This window comes from Suillus clintonianus (assembly GCF_016758775.1).
Source record: "Suillus clintonianus strain FC179 chromosome Unknown DEU56scaffold_40, whole genome shotgun sequence".
Lineage (NCBI taxonomy): Eukaryota > Fungi > Basidiomycota > Agaricomycetes > Boletales > Suillaceae > Suillus > Suillus clintonianus.
The window spans coordinates 268,674-285,753 of NW_024539264.1; the positions used below are offsets into that span (position 1 = coordinate 268,674).

The 17,080-nt window shown below is 48.6% G+C and overlaps 4 protein-coding genes across 4 annotated transcripts; 2 read left to right on the forward strand and 2 right to left on the reverse strand.

The window, feature by feature from the left end:
- Nucleotides 1-256: 256 nt before the first annotated feature.
- DEU56DRAFT_981032 (uncharacterized protein) lies at nt 257-1,849 on the forward strand (the record flags this gene model as incomplete). Its single annotated transcript, XM_041359813.1, has 1 exon — nt 257-1,849. One exon carries the CDS (start codon nt 257-259, stop codon nt 1,847-1,849), a length of 1,593 nt encoding a protein of 530 aa, XP_041208009.1.
- Nucleotides 1,850-4,188: 2,339 nt separating this feature from the next.
- Nucleotides 4,189-8,256, reverse strand: DEU56DRAFT_737644 (Fusaric acid resistance protein-like-domain-containing protein; the record flags this gene model as incomplete). Its single annotated transcript, XM_041348599.1, has 15 exons — nt 4,189-4,419; nt 4,481-4,636; nt 4,688-4,871; nt 4,928-5,113; nt 5,163-5,312; nt 5,377-5,553; nt 5,604-5,641; nt 5,695-5,727; nt 5,783-6,024; nt 6,159-6,325; nt 6,384-6,667; nt 6,718-7,360; nt 7,412-7,445; nt 7,494-7,732; nt 7,784-8,256. The coding sequence occupies 15 exons, from the start codon at nt 8,254-8,256 to the stop codon at nt 4,189-4,191; spliced, it is 3,237 nt and encodes a 1,078-aa protein (XP_041208010.1).
- Nucleotides 8,257-8,897: 641 nt separating this feature from the next.
- DEU56DRAFT_806802 (uncharacterized protein) lies at nt 8,898-10,440 on the forward strand. Its single transcript, XM_041353359.1, has one exon. It carries the CDS (start codon nt 9,046-9,048, stop codon nt 10,009-10,011), a length of 966 nt encoding a protein of 321 aa, XP_041208011.1. The 5' UTR covers nt 8,898-9,045; the 3' UTR covers nt 10,012-10,440.
- Nucleotides 10,441-10,953: 513 nt separating this feature from the next.
- DEU56DRAFT_806813 (uncharacterized protein) lies at nt 10,954-13,893 on the reverse strand. Its single transcript, XM_041353360.1, has 9 exons — nt 13,710-13,893; nt 13,612-13,645; nt 13,440-13,547; nt 13,361-13,373; nt 13,024-13,312; nt 12,261-12,967; nt 12,053-12,209; nt 11,709-12,004; nt 10,954-11,648 (listed from the first exon to the last, which is right to left on the reverse strand). Exons 3-9 carry the CDS (start codon nt 13,505-13,507, stop codon nt 11,454-11,456), a joined length of 1,725 nt encoding a protein of 574 aa, XP_041208012.1. The 5' UTR covers nt 13,508-13,547; nt 13,612-13,645; nt 13,710-13,893; the 3' UTR covers nt 10,954-11,453.
- Nucleotides 13,894-17,080: the final 3,187 nt, after the last annotated feature.

The following is a 17,080-nucleotide window of genomic DNA, read 5'->3' on the forward strand; positions in this document are numbered from 1 at the left end:
TATGCTTACACTGCGCAAAGCCGTTTGATACAGGTCAATATACCAAACGTCTGTGTTGTTGTGTGCTACGACTGAGCGTGTCTATTTGATACAGATCCGCGCGAATTGCTATTGTCTCCATATACCTGGATTCTTGCTGGAATCCGTAGCCAACACTGATTTGTGAAATCTGCCTCCTGAACCACGAAAGGTAATACTTGCAGCTGGCTGAGGTTTCGTCTGCACTCAACTGACGACTCCGCCCCACAGGTCCTCCATGGCGACGTCATTCTCTCCCCTAGCCAATGATACGTCTATAAGCGTCCCCATACCCCGCCTTCCAAGCGAAATTCTCGCGATGGTCTTCGAACACTATGAAGAAGAGAAGCGTTTCGATGGATCTGCGAGCGATGGTGTCCCTGCTTGTCTAAAAGTCACACACGTCTGCAGACACTGGCGCGAAATCGCTCTCGGTTGTCCGGCTCTTTGGACATTCATCTGTTCCTTCTCTCCTCGTTGGCTAGGCATCATGCTTGAGAGGTCGATGAATGCTCCTTTGATTGTGACGTTTAAATCTCCGGTCCCGCTACAAAAATGCTTGGAGCCTATCCTTTCACATCTATCGCGCATCAAAGTCCTTCAAATTCCCTTACTAGAATCGGATTTCGAACCCATCATCCGCTTGTTATCTTCCCAACCTGCGCCGTTACTTGAAATATTCGAATTCACCAAGCCATGGGCGTACAATGATCCCACAAAAAGGCTCATATCAAATGCGATCTTTCAGGGACACGCACCTCGACTTCGGAGTGTTCATCTTGCAGGCGGTTTAGACCTGAGCTGGACAGCTCATATTTTCAGCGGGCTTCGAACCTTATATATCAGAGCCATAGGAGCCAACCCCGATCATACCATACCGCAGCTCCTGTCAGCTCTGAGACGCATGCCTACCTTGGAGCATCTTACACTCGAGTGGCTTTTCATAATTTCCGAGGACACGGAAACGAAGCTCCTCGACAAAGTACCACTCAATTGTTTGAAAAGTATAACACTAGGTTCCCTCTCGATCCGAGATGCCGCGTCTTTCTTCGCGCAACTAGCCATTCCCGTCGACGCCAAGATTGCTCTTCAACTCTCACGATTTGAGGGCCTTCAAGACTTTTCCGACCTGTTTTCGGCCATGAACATGCATCCTGATGGATCTGGTCCCGTCTTTCGGTCCCTGCGCGCCATCTACATTTCGTGCCTCTCTTTGTGCGTTCAATTTAGCACGTCGACGGCGACGCATCATGCAGAACCCTGGAATACTCGTGACGATGACATACGGCTATCGATTCTATTCACATGCGACGTGCCCGGCGCTGAAGTCGAGCCAAGCATCATATTCGATCTTTGTCGATTTGTCACGCAGGACAGGATTCAAAAACTCTCGTTGTCAGGGTTTAAATCTCCAGGTAGAGATTTCTGGCGCGCTGGATCTGCCTGCCTCCCGGAGCTCGAAGTTATTCATGTGAGGAACATTGCCGTTGGGGGCTTAATCGGTGCACTTGAGATCATTGAAGGCAAACAGATCTCAGATATACTATATCCCTCCCTTCGTGTTCTAGAGCTCGAGGCGGTTGCCTTCACCGACTTTGACATTGGCGAACTTTACAAACTTCACGAACTTCACGAGACGTTTCGTGATCTCATGAAAATGCGAGCCAAACATGGTGTCGGTATACACGCCCTCCAACTCGCAGTGTGCACAAGTTTAGGTCCTGATGAGGTGCAAGGTCTTAGGGAAGTGGTTGCGACTGTTGGTTGGGATGAATATGAAGAGCCGGAATATGACTACAGTCATAATGATTTTGCGAGATATGTGTTTTGATGCGTGTTACAGCATTAATTTTGTTCTTATCGTCGACTGCTGTAAATATCTAATGGTCTCCCCTACGCGGACCTAATATACCTCATCTATGCCAATATTTCTCCCTTAGATCATCATACACTGAGTCTGACATACACGCGTGAACTTTGACTAAGATAAGTACTTATTCCTAATTGAAAAAAAAAATTGACTTGCCCAAATTTCTCCAACATTTCATCTTGCTGCGACACTATTTCCAGGTCGTACTATGTCGTACTACCCTCCGTACCTTTCTTATTAGGTCTGTGCATGCAGGTACGAATCGTACGATGGCCAACTGTGTTTGTCTTGGTGTGATACCATTTCGGGACTTGTCACCGCCCCAATGCGAAGTCAGTACTTTTGATAGTTACTGCGGACAATAAGAAGGGGTACCGCTGCCTGCACGCTGCTTCTTCTCATTTTCTGCACACAATAATGTAACTCGAATGGGAGCTTTCCATACCCAGCTGTCGCTGGCTCGGTTCAAGTTGTAGAATACCACATGTAGGTTCTATCTACGGTATCTGACCGGTGACCGGTGATCCACCCGTTAACAGCTACAGAAGCATCTCTGGGATCACGCATGTGTGGTTCTTATTTATACAATACTTATGCATAGAGTCCTCGTCTTCAAAAAAATTCGACCGTGACCAACCCTGTCCCCCCCCCGCGAAACTGTATCCGTGGCGATATATCTCCTACGCGTTCTTTTTGGACGTGGCGACCTTGCTCTTGGAAATGCGGAACGTAACTCTACCCGCAGGTTCGCCGTTCCCAAGCAACTCAAGTCCGACCGCTGTCAGGATCTGTTAGCCCAATACTTCTCGTTTGAATGACGATACGCTCTGACTGACCTGCATTGGCGTTCTCAAGGAGGTCACCAAGACTTTGATTGTTCTCTGTCTTTTTGATGATCTTGTAGCTGAAGAAGCAGCGGCGAGCGAAGACCTCGATTTCAATCGTGGAGGACTCCATGGCATCACTAACTCCCTATCAGCCTCAGCCTACAAGACATTTGCAGGGCATACAAGGTTATACTATCCTTCCAAACAGCGACATACTCGCCGTCTTTGACGTACTTGGTAATCTTCGATTGCTTCGTGAATTTGTCTCCCTTTATGCGGATGTAAAATTGTCCACTGAATAACCCGATTTTTTCTGGCAGCCCGCTTGCTTTGATGTCTATGATCATGCTCGTCAATAGCGGCTCGAACCGCAGTCGACTCAGCGCACCAGTGATTTCGACCGACAGCTGGGGTGGGTGGATGGAGTCATCGTCCGCTGATGATGATATCTCAGGTACTTCAGTGGCTGGAGAAACGTCCTGGGATGGAGCTTTGTTCGACATGGCGTCGTGACAGTATTCCAGCTAGCTTGGATGGTGGGTGGCAGGCTATGGGGGGGCACGACCTTTTCTCGCTGATTTTTATATGCTCGCGGCCTGGCGCAACACGCCCATTCATATCGATTCGGCGACCTCCAGTATGGTATGGCGGCATGTCATCACCGAGAATTGGAAGAGAAGGGCGTTGTGACTGAACGATCACCTCCTGAGTTGTCTAATATCTATTGTTCGTTCGAAACATCGATTACTGCGAAGGGAATAGGACCCTTTCAGGATGTGCCATGTCCTCCGTTTACTCAATCACTGGTAGGATTTCTACTAATGGTATCAAAGCGCTGATCACAGAAGACAGATGTGGAGGTAGCTCGCCCGACCGTGGCTTGCGAGGCGATACTTCTTGAAGTACAACCCTTGAGGCTTTTGCGCCTGCTTGTCATACACATGATAGAGGAGGCAGTGTCACTGATCGCCGAGAGGATGCGCAAGTCACGACATGACGAATACTCATGTGCGCTGGAGCTAATGGTATGGCCATGTTTGAGTTCCGCCTGCACATGCATAACACACCCAAGTAATTCGAAGGTTCTTGGCAGCTTGTTAAAGTTCTGGGATATGCTTCTAGGCGGTTTGCCTAACGAACGTGCATGACTGTATCGAACTTCGTGGCGCTCCCTTTGAACAAGTGGAAATCCATCAAGCTTGGGAATGTTCAAGAACCAGATGTGCATAACGGTTTCACAAGCCTGAGCTCAGGAAATACCGTGTTCTGAATTAAAGATGCATGTGCATAATATTATACCCATAGCATGGAAAGCAGTCTAATGCTTTAGAGCGCCTGCAAGTCAAGGTACAGTTTTCCATCTGTCTGCCTGCTGTCTCTTGTAGTTTGCTGTCGTGGGAGACACTCACGCGAATCATCATCATCATTTGAAATGTCCATGCAATAAAGAGTACGGTGCCAGAACACTAAGCGTCAAACAACATCCGCAACTTGATCCACACTCCCACTCGGCTCCATAAACATCGCCTCAAACTCTTCCGGACTATGTCCAATCACACCAAAAACAGTCTGCAGCGTACGCCCAAGATACTCCAGCTCCTGAGTGACGCCCTTCATAGTAAGAGCGTACGCAAAGAAAAGCAGCTGTCGCGACGCTTTCACATCTCTGTTTCTCACTATATCCAATTTCCGAATTGCGTTGACCTGGAAAAGGATATGACATCAATCTATAGGCGATTTTGAGGGGTATATTTGGGAGACGTACCAGGCGCTCCCTCGATGCCTCAGCTGGTGGGAGGTACGGCGGCAATGGGGCTTTCAAACGAAAAGCGGATGCAAGCGTGGAGAAATACAGAATGATGTTGCCAACCATCTCTCTTCGCTCTTTGTTCACGGGTAGAATGAAGTCCATCCTTACGGACTTGACAATCATACGTCAAAATGTGTGACATCATTCAGGAACGTAGCTTACCGTGATCCACTCCTCTCGAGTAGTGACGCAACGCATGCTGTGCAACCTATCCAGGATGGTCTGGAGACTCGTCAAAATCGACCGGTAGAGGAGTATAGGGAAGGGTCCCTTCAACCGAGGCTCATGCTGTGTCTCAGCCAGAAGACCTTGTAATTCAATGAGCTTTCTCTGGAGGTGCAATTCCCTGCAGAGAGGATAGAGAATAAGCGATGGTCTGATACATAGAAAACCCAAACCAACATAGCCATGAATTCCTGAATAGATTTACTAAGCTTGGCTTTGGCGGACTTGGGCAAGAGCGACACCGCCTCGTCTGAAGGCTGCATCTCGGGCTCGTCTTCGTCCATGTCATCATCTTCGACGCGGACCATGCCTGAGTTGGCTGCTACCAAATGGGTGTATAGCCATCCGATATTCAGACAAAAGCTGGGTGAAACAAGTCAATATGTGTCATGCTCAGCAAAGACTTACTTACTTTCCCAGCTCTTTACTTAGCTCCCTTCGCGCTTCTGAAGGCCACCAGAAACGAGACACGATCGCAGCCCAGATAACACCAGCAATGACCGCAGTCGAGCGATGAAACGCAATATCGAGCACAGATGCATCGGCTTGTCGAAGGTTGTACCTGAAAATGAGGGAAAGAGGATGGTTCAAAAGGGTGCGCAGGCAGCGGAAAATTGGGAACGTACGCATAAAGACACGTCAAATTATACGTCAAAAGAGCAAATCTCCCTGTCGTCGCATATTCCGGAGCCGCGAGAATGTAGTAAAAACAAGGCAACGAGAAAAAGAAGCCAAATATCGACAGCACGATTGCATTTTCGGGGAAAAGACTGTAAATTACAGCTGCTACGGCAGCTCCAAAACTTCACAAGGTCAGAACAAAAGGAGGAAAATACCGAACAGAACAACGTACAGAGTACCGAGTACACGATGGATGCTGAGGAAATTAGTCTAAGAAATAAATCAGCAAGGTAGGATGCAAGACCGAAAACGAATCATCATACTCCTCCAATCGTAGGCGACATGACCGCAAAGAACTGAAAAATAAACATAAATCAGTGACCCATAAATGTAAAAGACGCCCGCACGCACAGAAACTAACGCCCATTCACCCTTATAATCCGTGAAGATTGGTCTCGTACTCTCAAAGAACGCAGGCGCAGCCAAAATAGCAGTAGACATCCCCACTTTAAACGCATACTTCAATTTGCGCTCTTTCAAAATTGCACCCAAATCCCAAAGTGCGCGCTTCATGCGACCAAAAAAGGGGAGATTCGCGGGGTGGGGCGTTTGTATCGTGTTCGGAGCGTGAGGTTGGACTTTGGGGAAAAATACTTTCGCGCGATGGGGGGAAGTAAAATATGATGCTTGATGAGAGAATGTCAGTAGATTGTGGGCAGTCTTGAAAGTGATTACTGACAGAGTCGGCGCAATCCAGGTCGCCTGGATCTGTCACGAGGCAAGTTACGTCGACGCAATCGCATCGCAGATAAAAGTTTTGACGGGCCGTGAACTATATATTGGTTGAACCAGCTCAAAGCACCTGCCCTGACTTGTTGGACTGCGTATATCCTGCGCATGGCGTCCGTGAGAGAAATGAGCTCTCCAGCAAACTCTTGCAATGTGAAAATGAAACTGAAATATGGCGACTTGAGTATAAATCCTGTTGATTAAATGAAAGAAAAAAACTTACAAATAGAGAAGAAACATGTGCTCATGTTCGCTGTTCGTAAGAATCGTATTCTCCTCGTGGACCGAAGAATCGAATGAACTCCCTGAAGACGGGACAGCAAAACCGCTCCTTTTGTACAAACGCATAACAGCATGGTTCGAGGTACTCTCGAAGGCAAAGAGTGCACGTTCGATCTCGTCAATTAAAACGTGAAAATCATGAGGTTGAAACGGAGTTTCCCTTTGGACGCGGTTGCTCTGCGCAAATGCCTCGCGTAAACGTCTGAAGCTTGTAGTACAGGTTCTCTTGCAGCTACTTGTAAGTAACTTCCGTCAGTACACGTGAAACGACTCACTGATAGTGCTTTTAGCGGAGGACCCAGATCGTCGACTAAGTCCCCAAACATATCCGCCGCAGCTTGTAGTAAGACCTCATCCATATCGTCTCTCGTGTCCAAACCACTATCAGACATTCCCCTCTTCCCCTCTGGAGAACGATAACCGCTTGGATCACGCTCCTTTGCGCCAGTTTGACTGTGTCGCTTCAACGTCAAGCGTCCCTCGCCATAAGCCTTCGCGAGTTCGTACTGCAGTCGAGTACCGCTCCTCAGGCCATTCAGATGTTGGGCAAGACGTGTGAGGCTATCAACCGCGTCCTCGTATGCTTTCCCTCCCTGTCCACGCAGACCGCTGAACCATTCCGACTTGGCTTCTCCCAAGTTCTTTTTGAGACTCGTAAAACTTGCCTGATGATTCTCAACCGCTTTGTGAATTTTATCCTGGCTGGGCTGGCGAATGGGCTCCTCAAGGAGGAAGGTGTTTGTGAGCATGCCAAGCAGGGTGGCAAATGAATCCAAGGTCTTCGTCATGTTTAACTGGAGGTTTTCTGTAGCGCTTTGGGGCCATAGCGCGAAACACACGATGTTTGATATCAAAGTGCCGACAAACACGACCGAGAAGACTTGCAGGAGGGTTTCCCAGCCTCCTTCTTTGACGATTCTAGAAAACTTTGAGTTACGCGCTCTCAAAACGTGACGTATGATAACCTACACAACAAATAGTATGATTGCGACCATGGTACACGCTGGTGAACAATTAGCATAGCACAAATTGAAGCCTTTGATTGACGCACCCGAATTAAATGTGGGTTTAGCCATCCAAACCTTCATCCAAGTGAGGCCCCACATGCTGAGTCCGATCCACAAAATGACGAGAGCGTCACCAAGCCCTAGCCACCCCTGCACCTCGAGGGACCAGAACATGGACATGCTTCCCAAACAAACGAAGGCTGCATAAAGAAACGCAATCGAGCAGTACGAGTCAGCCTCTATCATTCCACCCATGGTTTTCGCTGGGTTGTAGTATACAGCGCTGCGAATGATCAGCATCACGTCCAGAACAGGAGTGAAGAAAGACGCATACATCGAGGCTATCATGTGACCAGTGGGTGTTGGGAGGCCGTTCCCCGATCCATGTGTGGCGATATCACTGAAGAATCCAGAGAGGTATGGTGAAAACGTAAAGAGAGAGGCGAGAGTATACGCCACGCCGCATTTAAGAACGTTTCTCCACAAAACTGGTATTGTGGGTACTTCGAAAGGAAGAAACCAATGACGCGATGGCGATGGAGGGGCAGAGGTCGCTAAAGAGCCGTCTTGGGACTCGTCTTCGGATTCAGTGAAATGTTCATTGGTTCGCTCGGACTCGGCCGACGCCTCTCGACTGTTGTGCTCTTGCGGATGAGATTGCACGACATTATCGAATGGATCGCCGTTAGTGGAGGCATCTTCTGAAGTCAGAGGTCCCGTTGAAGAGAGCTCGGAGCGGTGAGAGAGGGTCAAAGTATTGCGTCTATTGCGTGTCATGGGGCTCCTAAGCTGGCCCTCATTCTCCATGAGTTGTTCGAAAAGCGACCATTGTGGCCCTGGTTGTGAGGGCCTGACACGGGACAAACGGCCAAGGGACTCCCTTAGGTTTTGAGCACTAGCCGTATTAAATTCCAGAGGAGGCGTATGAGCGACAATGTGGGAAACCCTTCTTTGATCCCGTTCATAGCTCGGGCGTAAAGCGGACGATGGAAGAGAACCGAAAGAAGGTATGGGACGAATGTGCGGAGCACTAGGTTCTCCTAGAGTGATTTGGCCAGGGGAGCCAACGAAATGGGAGCCACCATAGATTGGTCCATGACCATCACTGTGGAAAGACAGGTACAGAAGGTCTTCCGGTGAATGGTTCTCGTGAGATGACATGAGACTTGAATCTCAGCTTAACAGAGACTTGGTAGGTGACCGTCTTCAAGCGGCTTGAAGTCTGACTCTGGACACGTGGTAGTGGTCAAAGTGAACGTGCTGCGCAAGACGCGGTCCTCCCTGTATGAGTATATGGCATGACTGCTCAACCGAGTAATGCCAAACACTCTTGGCAGTATGGCACGACTGCTCAAACCGAGTAATTATGGAGATGATCCTGGGAACAATCAGCCCTTGCTTTAAAGTACCTGAGCCTATGGCATATTGTCGTACTTGTTACTGCAGCCCTCAGATCATGATCTGCAGGCTGGAATCAATGGTCGGCAGTCCGATGATTCACGAATCGGCTAAAGGTAACACGGGACTCAGGAGCAAAATTGAACCTCCTATCCCAATACACGATCTTCAACTCGTCCATCGTCTTTGACCATAACTATGGCTCATAAAAGAAACGACTCAAACACCACCTCATCGGCATCCGCCCTCACTGCGGCTGCGGCTGGATTCAAAGGAATAGAACCTGATAAAGGCCCAACCATGCATGGTAAAGCGGTTGGTCCGTGCACTGGTAGGCTCGCAGCACGCCTGAGCCCAGGCCCAGGCCCGGTCGTTAAACAGCGTAATACTCACGAACTCGAAGAAGGCACCGTTGAACCGCCAGCAAAGAAACGACGGGTAGAACCAGATCTTTCCAACCTTGACCACCCCGATAATAATTCCCATCGCCACATCTCACTCAATGTACGACGCACCTGCAATATTCTCGCATCTTGGGCCCCTCACGTCCAGGAGGTCAAGCAGCGGTTCATCAATCACCTCGGCTGCCCTGAATTCCCATACTCTGAGTGGGACAACATCATTACTGGTCAGCCCGTCAACCTTGATGTCGTCCTCTGCGACGTTTATGCAGGGCCAGAACCCGCGACTGTCACTAATGCGTCGGATTGGCTTGCCGCATGGCGCCGTCTTGCGGAAGCGTATCGCTTCGCGTTCCCCCATCGAAAATCCGAACTTGATACCTACGGAATGTACATAAACACCATGTTCTCCTCATACATCACCGAATCTCACTCCCAAATCATCAACTTCGACAAGGCAATTCGAAAGCGGGTGGGCTCATGCCGTAACTTGGAACTCTCCAATGTCAAAGAATTCATGGGTACCCACACCTCTTACTTCTCCCCATTTGGTCGGAACTACATTGAAAGCACAAAGGCTGCATCTAAAGGCAAAGTTTCCGACAAGAAGGAGCTCTGTCGACGTTGGAACACCGGCGCTTGTACATTTTCCTCTTCATCGTGCCATCGCATCCACGCCTGCAGTGTCCAAGGGTGCAACTCTAGCAACCACCCTGCATGTGAGCACGAGCAGAGTGGTTGTAGCCCACGACTCTTGTTATGACGGTCGCCCCATAATGGCCCCGCGTCTCCATCGCCAACTTGTCCGGATTGACCGACAAGTGGCCAACTGCGCAGCCTTCATTTTTTGCCAAACATTACCATCCTCCCCTGTTTGATCATCATTTCGCCAACCCCTTCAAACATCGTGATCTCCTCGCGCCCAAACTCAAATCAGATCAAATCGACAAATCCAATACGTATCTCAGCCTCCTTTCGCCGCTCGCCCCTTCATATGCCCCTTCATCTCCTACAAATAGCAAACCAACCAAATTTTCACGATCAATAGTCTTCAACAGTCAACAACATGTTGATCCACGTATCGACTTTGGTAACTCTAGCCCATCATTTGGATATGTTCATGTGCCTGGTAGTCTTCAAGCATAATTTGTATTAACTGTAACTGCTGTATTTCCATTTCAGAAGTGTTCAGTTCGAGTCTCGAACCAAATAAATCTAATGTGCAGTCGTCGTCACTCGTCGTGATGCGGACTCTCGTGAGCTTGCACATGTGGAGCAGTCGCGCAGCCGACGCCCATCATCGATGCATCATGCTTGACGTTTGATCATGTCCACATGAAGATCCAAACTCTCGACGCATCTGATTAAAATGCGTGGACCGCCATAGCACAACTAGCGTGGCACCAATGGCAATAACGACGTGCAACACACACTTTCTCCCGAAAGCCGACGCCCGGCCATGCGTCCACATGAGCACTCAAAACTCTCGGTTAAATCAGTGAAATTTCCACCAACTAAACTAGAGCAATTTCCTGGTCAACCGCATAAACCGCCAAGCACACCAAGCCAACAAAGACGGGGTCCACCATTTTTCTTCTTCGATATACAACGGTACGGTACAACAAACAAGAGCCAGACAACGGTGCGACAACTCGATACTAGAAAGACTTTCAAAACAGAGACGACTATTCGACAAGGGTCTATCAAAACACAAAACAAAGCAAAAAAAAAAAAAAGAGATATGGCACGACATAAAAATATATCAACTAGAGTAACAATTACGATTCGTTCGTGACGGGAAATACGAATGAGGAATGTCCAGCTTCGTGGGGTAAATGTGAGTTTCGAGTCCGTAAGGTCTAGTGTCCGCGTTGCTGTCCGTGGAGAATATTAAACAAAAGTCCAGGCTATATCACAACAGTCCGACGAGTACTATCAGTCCGAAAAAGTGCGTGAGGGGTCGTAGCGAGCGTGAGCATCACATAAAGAGTGCAACAAAGTGCTGTCCGTAAGAGACCAGAAGTCCAGGCAAAATTGAAACAAGTCAAAGTCCAGGCGGGGAAAGCGTCAATGTCAATATACTAGCGTGTCCGAGTCATAGGGGCCAAGAGTCCGCGGGTCGGAAATTAAGTTTTTTTTCTGGGTTTCCAAAGTGTGTGCAACGCATATCGCTGTCGTCAAGCATATTCGCCGTCCCTAAATGGGCTATAGTCCAGATAGTCGCTTTTGTACCTTGGCCACTGAATATCCCAGCAGGGGGAAGCGCGCGCTGAGGTTGTTCATGGCGTAAAGCAGGGTCCCAATTTCATTACGGATATCCGAGCTGCTGACGAGTGGCCACGAAGACTCAATGACATTGAGTTCTCGAATCAACGTGTCCACAGCGCACGTCCAACAAGGCTGAGTCGAGAGGAAGAAGATCAGTTAATGAATCTGTGTGGCGCATTCAAAGATACTCACGCCGATAATGGGATCGAGGAACTCGTAATCTGAGTCAGCGATATGCTTGATGATAGATACACAACATCGCGCAGCTCGTAGGCATTTGTCATACGAGACAGGATCTTCAGCGCCGAATGGGTAATACATATGTATCATCGCGGCGTGAGCCAGGGTGTGGGTTGCAATGTAGGCATGTTTCTCGTCAGGCGACGTGGCATCAAGTTGATGCACTGGAATAAGGGTCGGTATAAAGCGCGCGATCGTGTGTTCTAACGTTTGAAAGTCATCGGTAAACGCGCTCGACATCGCTAAATCTGCTTGTTGATAAGAAGGCTGTGCATATATAAAGGAAATAGGCTTACGCTGGTCCCAGGTTGAAGCGAGGTGATGCGCACGTTCGAATAGAGCGGATGCTTTGACACGGAGGGCTAGTGGGGAGAACCCTCCGCGGACGTTTGTGACCTGACGTTCAAAGAAGCTCCGAACAGTATGGAAGCTGTGCAAATCATCGATCTGACCCTGGGAAGAGTTAGTCAGTCTACGTTCTACCCACGTGATACTGTGACATACTGCTGCATATTCTTCCATATCTTGCGGCCACGGCATGATGATGGACGCGTATCCATCTGAACCATGTGGAATGGTCACTGGTTTGTGAAGTACCACCGACCAGCACCGATCCAGGACAAATACCTGCCAAAATGTCAATATCCGCTCGCCCTGTTCGATAGCGTCTTTTGGGGGGTCAAGTTTGAAGGGTGAAATGGAGGCTGTGGTCTCAAATGATGATCGATTGGTCATCGCCCCGTGAAGGCCGCATTGAATAGCCAGTGATGCAGCAGCGTTGGCATGGTAACTGCCTTCCAGTGCCCTTCCATTCGAGAGGAAGTAAACGGATAGTAGACATGATGCCTGGATGACATCGAGCAACCTGTTTGGGTACTGGAGGGCATCGCTAAGGGAGTCGAGGGTTCGACTCAAGTAATGAGACTCATGCGTGCTAAGAGGACCTGGCCTGGAGATGTAGCATGCCCATAAAAATATGGCATTAGTGAGGACAGGGTGATGCTGCTCCATGACAGGTCGAGTGAACGATTCTCGTAGTCGACCCATATGCAGACCCAGGAGGGACTGACGACAATGAGTAGAAAATATGTCTACGAGGGTCTGCGCGAGCTCTATTGTGGGCTGTGGCTCCTCATGGTAGATATCCGTAAATGGCGTGGGCGAAGGTGAGGGGATGCCCTGTATCCAGGAGCTTTGAGGTGAATTATTTACTGGAATAAAATGTGTAAGTTATAATGTCGAGAATGGTCCGGACGGATCAACACACCGGAAGGAGGAAAGGAAGAGACGGAAAGTGAAAAGCCTGTGCTTGCTGGCGAGCTAGTAAGGGAAGACGAAGAGCTTTCAGAGCGACCATGACGGTGCGGATCATGTAGAGTTACGGATGGGGAGGTGTATTCCGGATCCTCGAGTTCTCGTATACGCTGTTCTAAACGCTCGATGTGTTCACGAAGAAGTTGAGTTCTTGTCTTTCCCTTTCCGTCATCGTACTGACAGGCGTCATGTTGCTTTGCACGAACACATTGTTGACAGGCTGGCTTGCTCCCGTCACATCTCTGATGGGATTATGAGCGACTGGAGATTCAACTAACGTGATGACTTACCATCTTCCGTTTTCTGGACAAGGCGCGTTTGAGCATGATTAGCGAGTTTTTAAGAATGATGAGGTAGTAGAGAAAATACCTGCAACGCAAGCATGCTTTCCCCCTCTGTAGAGTGGGCGGGGGCGTGTTGGACTGATTACTGGCCATTATGGGAACGGATACTAAATATACACGAATGAGAGTGGATCTAGTGGGTGAAACCGTATCAACGAACTGCGGAGTGCAGGCGAGAAGAAGAAGTGGAGACTGACCAAGAGGAGCCGACGGGAGGTGACCTAGGAGACGCTAAAAGTGAGGAAAGAGACGGAGTATGAGTACTCCAGGCATGAAGTGTAGGCGGTAACAGAACTTCAGAAATAAATTACTGGGAACATGAATTCGTGTGTGCTCAAATAGTTCCAGCGGCCGGTGACCTTGCCGCTCTTGAAAGTGATATTGTCTTGTTGATCAGATAGCAGAGCCGCGTGATGTCGGACAATCCTTTGACTGGTTAGTTCCGCCGGGATCTAGGAAACTTCCGAGGTTTAGAATCCCGACAAAGGTCGAAGGGTGGCTGTTTGTTTCTGTTATGGTTAACTAGGATCGTCTGCTGGTTCAATCTCACAACGGTCTTCCTATCCCGTGTCCGTCATCGGTCCGTCCAAGAGGCCTATCAGCCAGCCTTCAATCCTCACGACCTCGTGGGTCAAAGCGTCAAGATAATACTATAAAACTCCTTAACATACACATCCCATCAGAAAACGGCATATATAACGTACGTTGCTAAAGATCCCCACTATGCGGTGTTGACACTTGGCACAGCCCGCCGACGAGTCCATGGAACCTCTCCTCGTCGCGCGATACTATTATCTGAGTTGCTGTCACAAGGCAGATTGGTTTTTCGTCATCCGACGGACCAACCCTCTTCAGTTCGCCACGTTGTAGCTCAAACTTTGGTCATATCCGCGGGATGGGTAACGAACTACGATTTTGGGATGCTTCAGACAACCGGCCCTGCAACATTGATTCTTCAACTCATCCTGAGAACCTTTCGACCTCCCTTCATGTCGGACTGAGTGGCGCTAAAACCTCTGTGCAGACAATCCATCTTACGACACCTCAGTATCTCCTTACCTACTAGATCTTTCGTCACTCGTTAATATCGTGTTCATCGGTCTCTTCATGACCGCGGCCCGCAACGGCACGGAATATCGCGATTTGCCATTGATGCAGCGCCTTGAAACGTTCACAATTCAAGCTAAATGCCAAGGCTAAGCCAGCAGCCATATGATCAGTCGGGCTGCGCCAATGCAATGTTACAACAGTATCGTTCAACGTGTGCCGGAGATTCGCCTGCACAGCAGCACCTCCCAGACTTATACTATAAACTACGCAAAACCTGCCTCATCAGTATGTTCAACTTCTACATACCTTATCTTCAGTGCTTCACATCAAACGCTTGTTGATGGACAGCTTCCATCTGCTTTTGATCTTCCTCGATCATGATAAATTGTTCACTCTGCGAGCATGGCCATCGATTCATCAATCATCGATGTTGATGCGTACTGGCTTGCAGATAATCAACAGTTGGGGACACCTACTAGATTTGTCGAATTAGGTGCGCCACAGTCCAGTGCAAGATGCTATTGAATCGGCTTGCACCAAGTTTGGCAATATGAACAAGAGCGCTCAAGCTAAGGTTTGATGGTGTACCTTCACCCCCGCATGAACTGCCTCAGAATCGCAGAAGCTGCGCTACTCCGGCATGTCGTTTGTTCAACGTCTACAATCTTCATGGACATCTTCCCCTTCATATCCGACGCTGGTATGATTTGCGAGTTATAATCGCGGGTAACTTCTATCCCGACCCTTTCTCTCTCGGTGACGTCAACATATTTCAAGGTTCCGTTGTTCATTGCATGGCTTTACATAGCCCTTTCATCAATCTACTGACGGCATAACTTACGGTCGGGACCTCGTGGTACACTACTACTGCGTATGAGGCGAGCACCATCTGCCAGATGTTCAATTCCACAACCATAGTTTGCACCAAGTCAGTCTTAGAGCGCTCAAGGTTTACTGATACAGACTGCTTCTTCATTTCCGTCTGACCTGCCTTAATGAAAAAAAAAAAAATTCTGTCCTCCATCGTTCGTGGTGAGTATCAGGGTATACACTGCCTCGAAGTTTTTTTTTCGTCTCAAATACCCAATACACACCCTGACCGTCTTCTTTGCGATCTGATAGCTTCAAGTGTAGGTGCAGGGATCTTATCAGCCCGAGGACCTACCTGACCATGTCCCGTACGTCATTGCTATCATACTCCAGTGCAAACTCAATGTCTCCATTTCCTTAGTGTTCAGACAACCACCACGGTATCCTGGCTAATACACGTCCAGGGCCGCGTTTATTGGCCCAGGTACTGCATTCCCGCCTCTGAGTTTTTTGCCCACACTACGGTTGGACACACTTCGCGTACCTTCTGCCAATGGTCAGCTGGCCCAGCGCCCCAATCACAACCATCGCCACTAGCTATTAAGCTCGCACGACGGGCAGTGCCTGTATCGTTCGGAGCCGTGCACACTAAGTACTACCTCTCACTGTGTAGTAGTTCAAGTTCCCATCCTCGTTATGCTCGGTTCCGGTGACATGTCATTGATCGGCGACTACCTCACCGTCACAAGTACACACCCATACCCTGAGCACCACAGCAATAAACAACCGTTCTCTCCCAACCAGCGATAGATCTGTAAGATCACGATCGCGCCCAACCCCGGCTTTTGCCTCGTAAAAATCCCTGCTCAGCTTTTATCCTGACATAACCACTGGCATCAACTCTCACAGTGGCAATTATAATCCGTTCCACCTCAAAATGCTCGGTGCCGCATGTTTTTCCCATCCCATACATGTGTGCTAGTTAGGCTGTTTTGATCTCGCTCGGAAATACGATGAGGGGACCTTCGAATTCTTTGTGTTTTGCCAGCCGTGCCATAACTATTAAATTGGTGGGGCGATTGCCAATATTTATTTCTTCGCGGGATGTCTGAACGTTTATCAATAATGTATCGATCGTGGCATACTGTCATTGATAGGCATCCCATATGCATTTGTCGGGTCCTCCGATCCCTTCTGAATCTCAGGGGTGTTTGCTTCCTATTGCCTCGGGAATTTCGAATATCGTCATTACTTCATCAAGAAACTTCACCTTCTTGCGCAGAGTGCGCAAGTGAATTACGAGAATCTATATCTAAGCGAGCTATACACAGGAATTATGTACATCCCAGCTGCGAGTTCTCAAAACCCTGCATACATATATGTGCACCATGATACGTCGCGAGTTGTTCCTGGTAGATTGGAGTCGTCAATTGCCGACTGGCTTAAAATTTCAACAAAATTTGAAGATAACGACAATTAATTGAATCCAGGCTACGCGAGAGAAGCTTCATACTCGATGTGTCGGACAAAGAATGATGGGCTTGGCTTCTTTCTTTGTGCCCCCTGAGATAAGTAGACGCCGCTTTACTGGAATCTGGTTTAGGCCGCCAGAACTTTGATCAAATTCATATGCATGATCACATGGATGGACTGGTGGTTGATGGTGCCAACTCGAACCAACTGTCAATAAAAGTATAAGATGCACCACCTGACAGGGAGTATGCGTAGGTGCCTCTGGTCAGCGGAAGCAGCACCAGTACCGCGACTGAAGAGACGGCGCTATAATTAATATCAATCAAAAGTCAG

Bases quoted from the DNA above. Each gene is read 5' to 3' on its own strand.
- DEU56DRAFT_806813 (XM_041353360.1), bottom strand. From the start codon at position 13,507: ATGGCCAGTAATCAGTCCAACACGCCCCCGCCCACTCTACAGAGGGGG. The intron at 12,968-13,023 runs GTGTGTTGATCC...ATTTTATTCCAG, and splicing joins CTCTTCCTTTCCTCCTTCCG to TAAATAATTCACCTCAAAGC. The intron at 12,005-12,052 runs GTAAGCCTATTT...ATCAACAAGCAG, and splicing joins CGCTTCAACCTGGGACCAGC to ATTTAGCGATGTCGAGCGCG.
- DEU56DRAFT_806802 (XM_041353359.1), top strand. From the start codon at position 9,046: ATGGCTCATAAAAGAAACGACTCAAACACCACCTCATCGGCATCCGCC.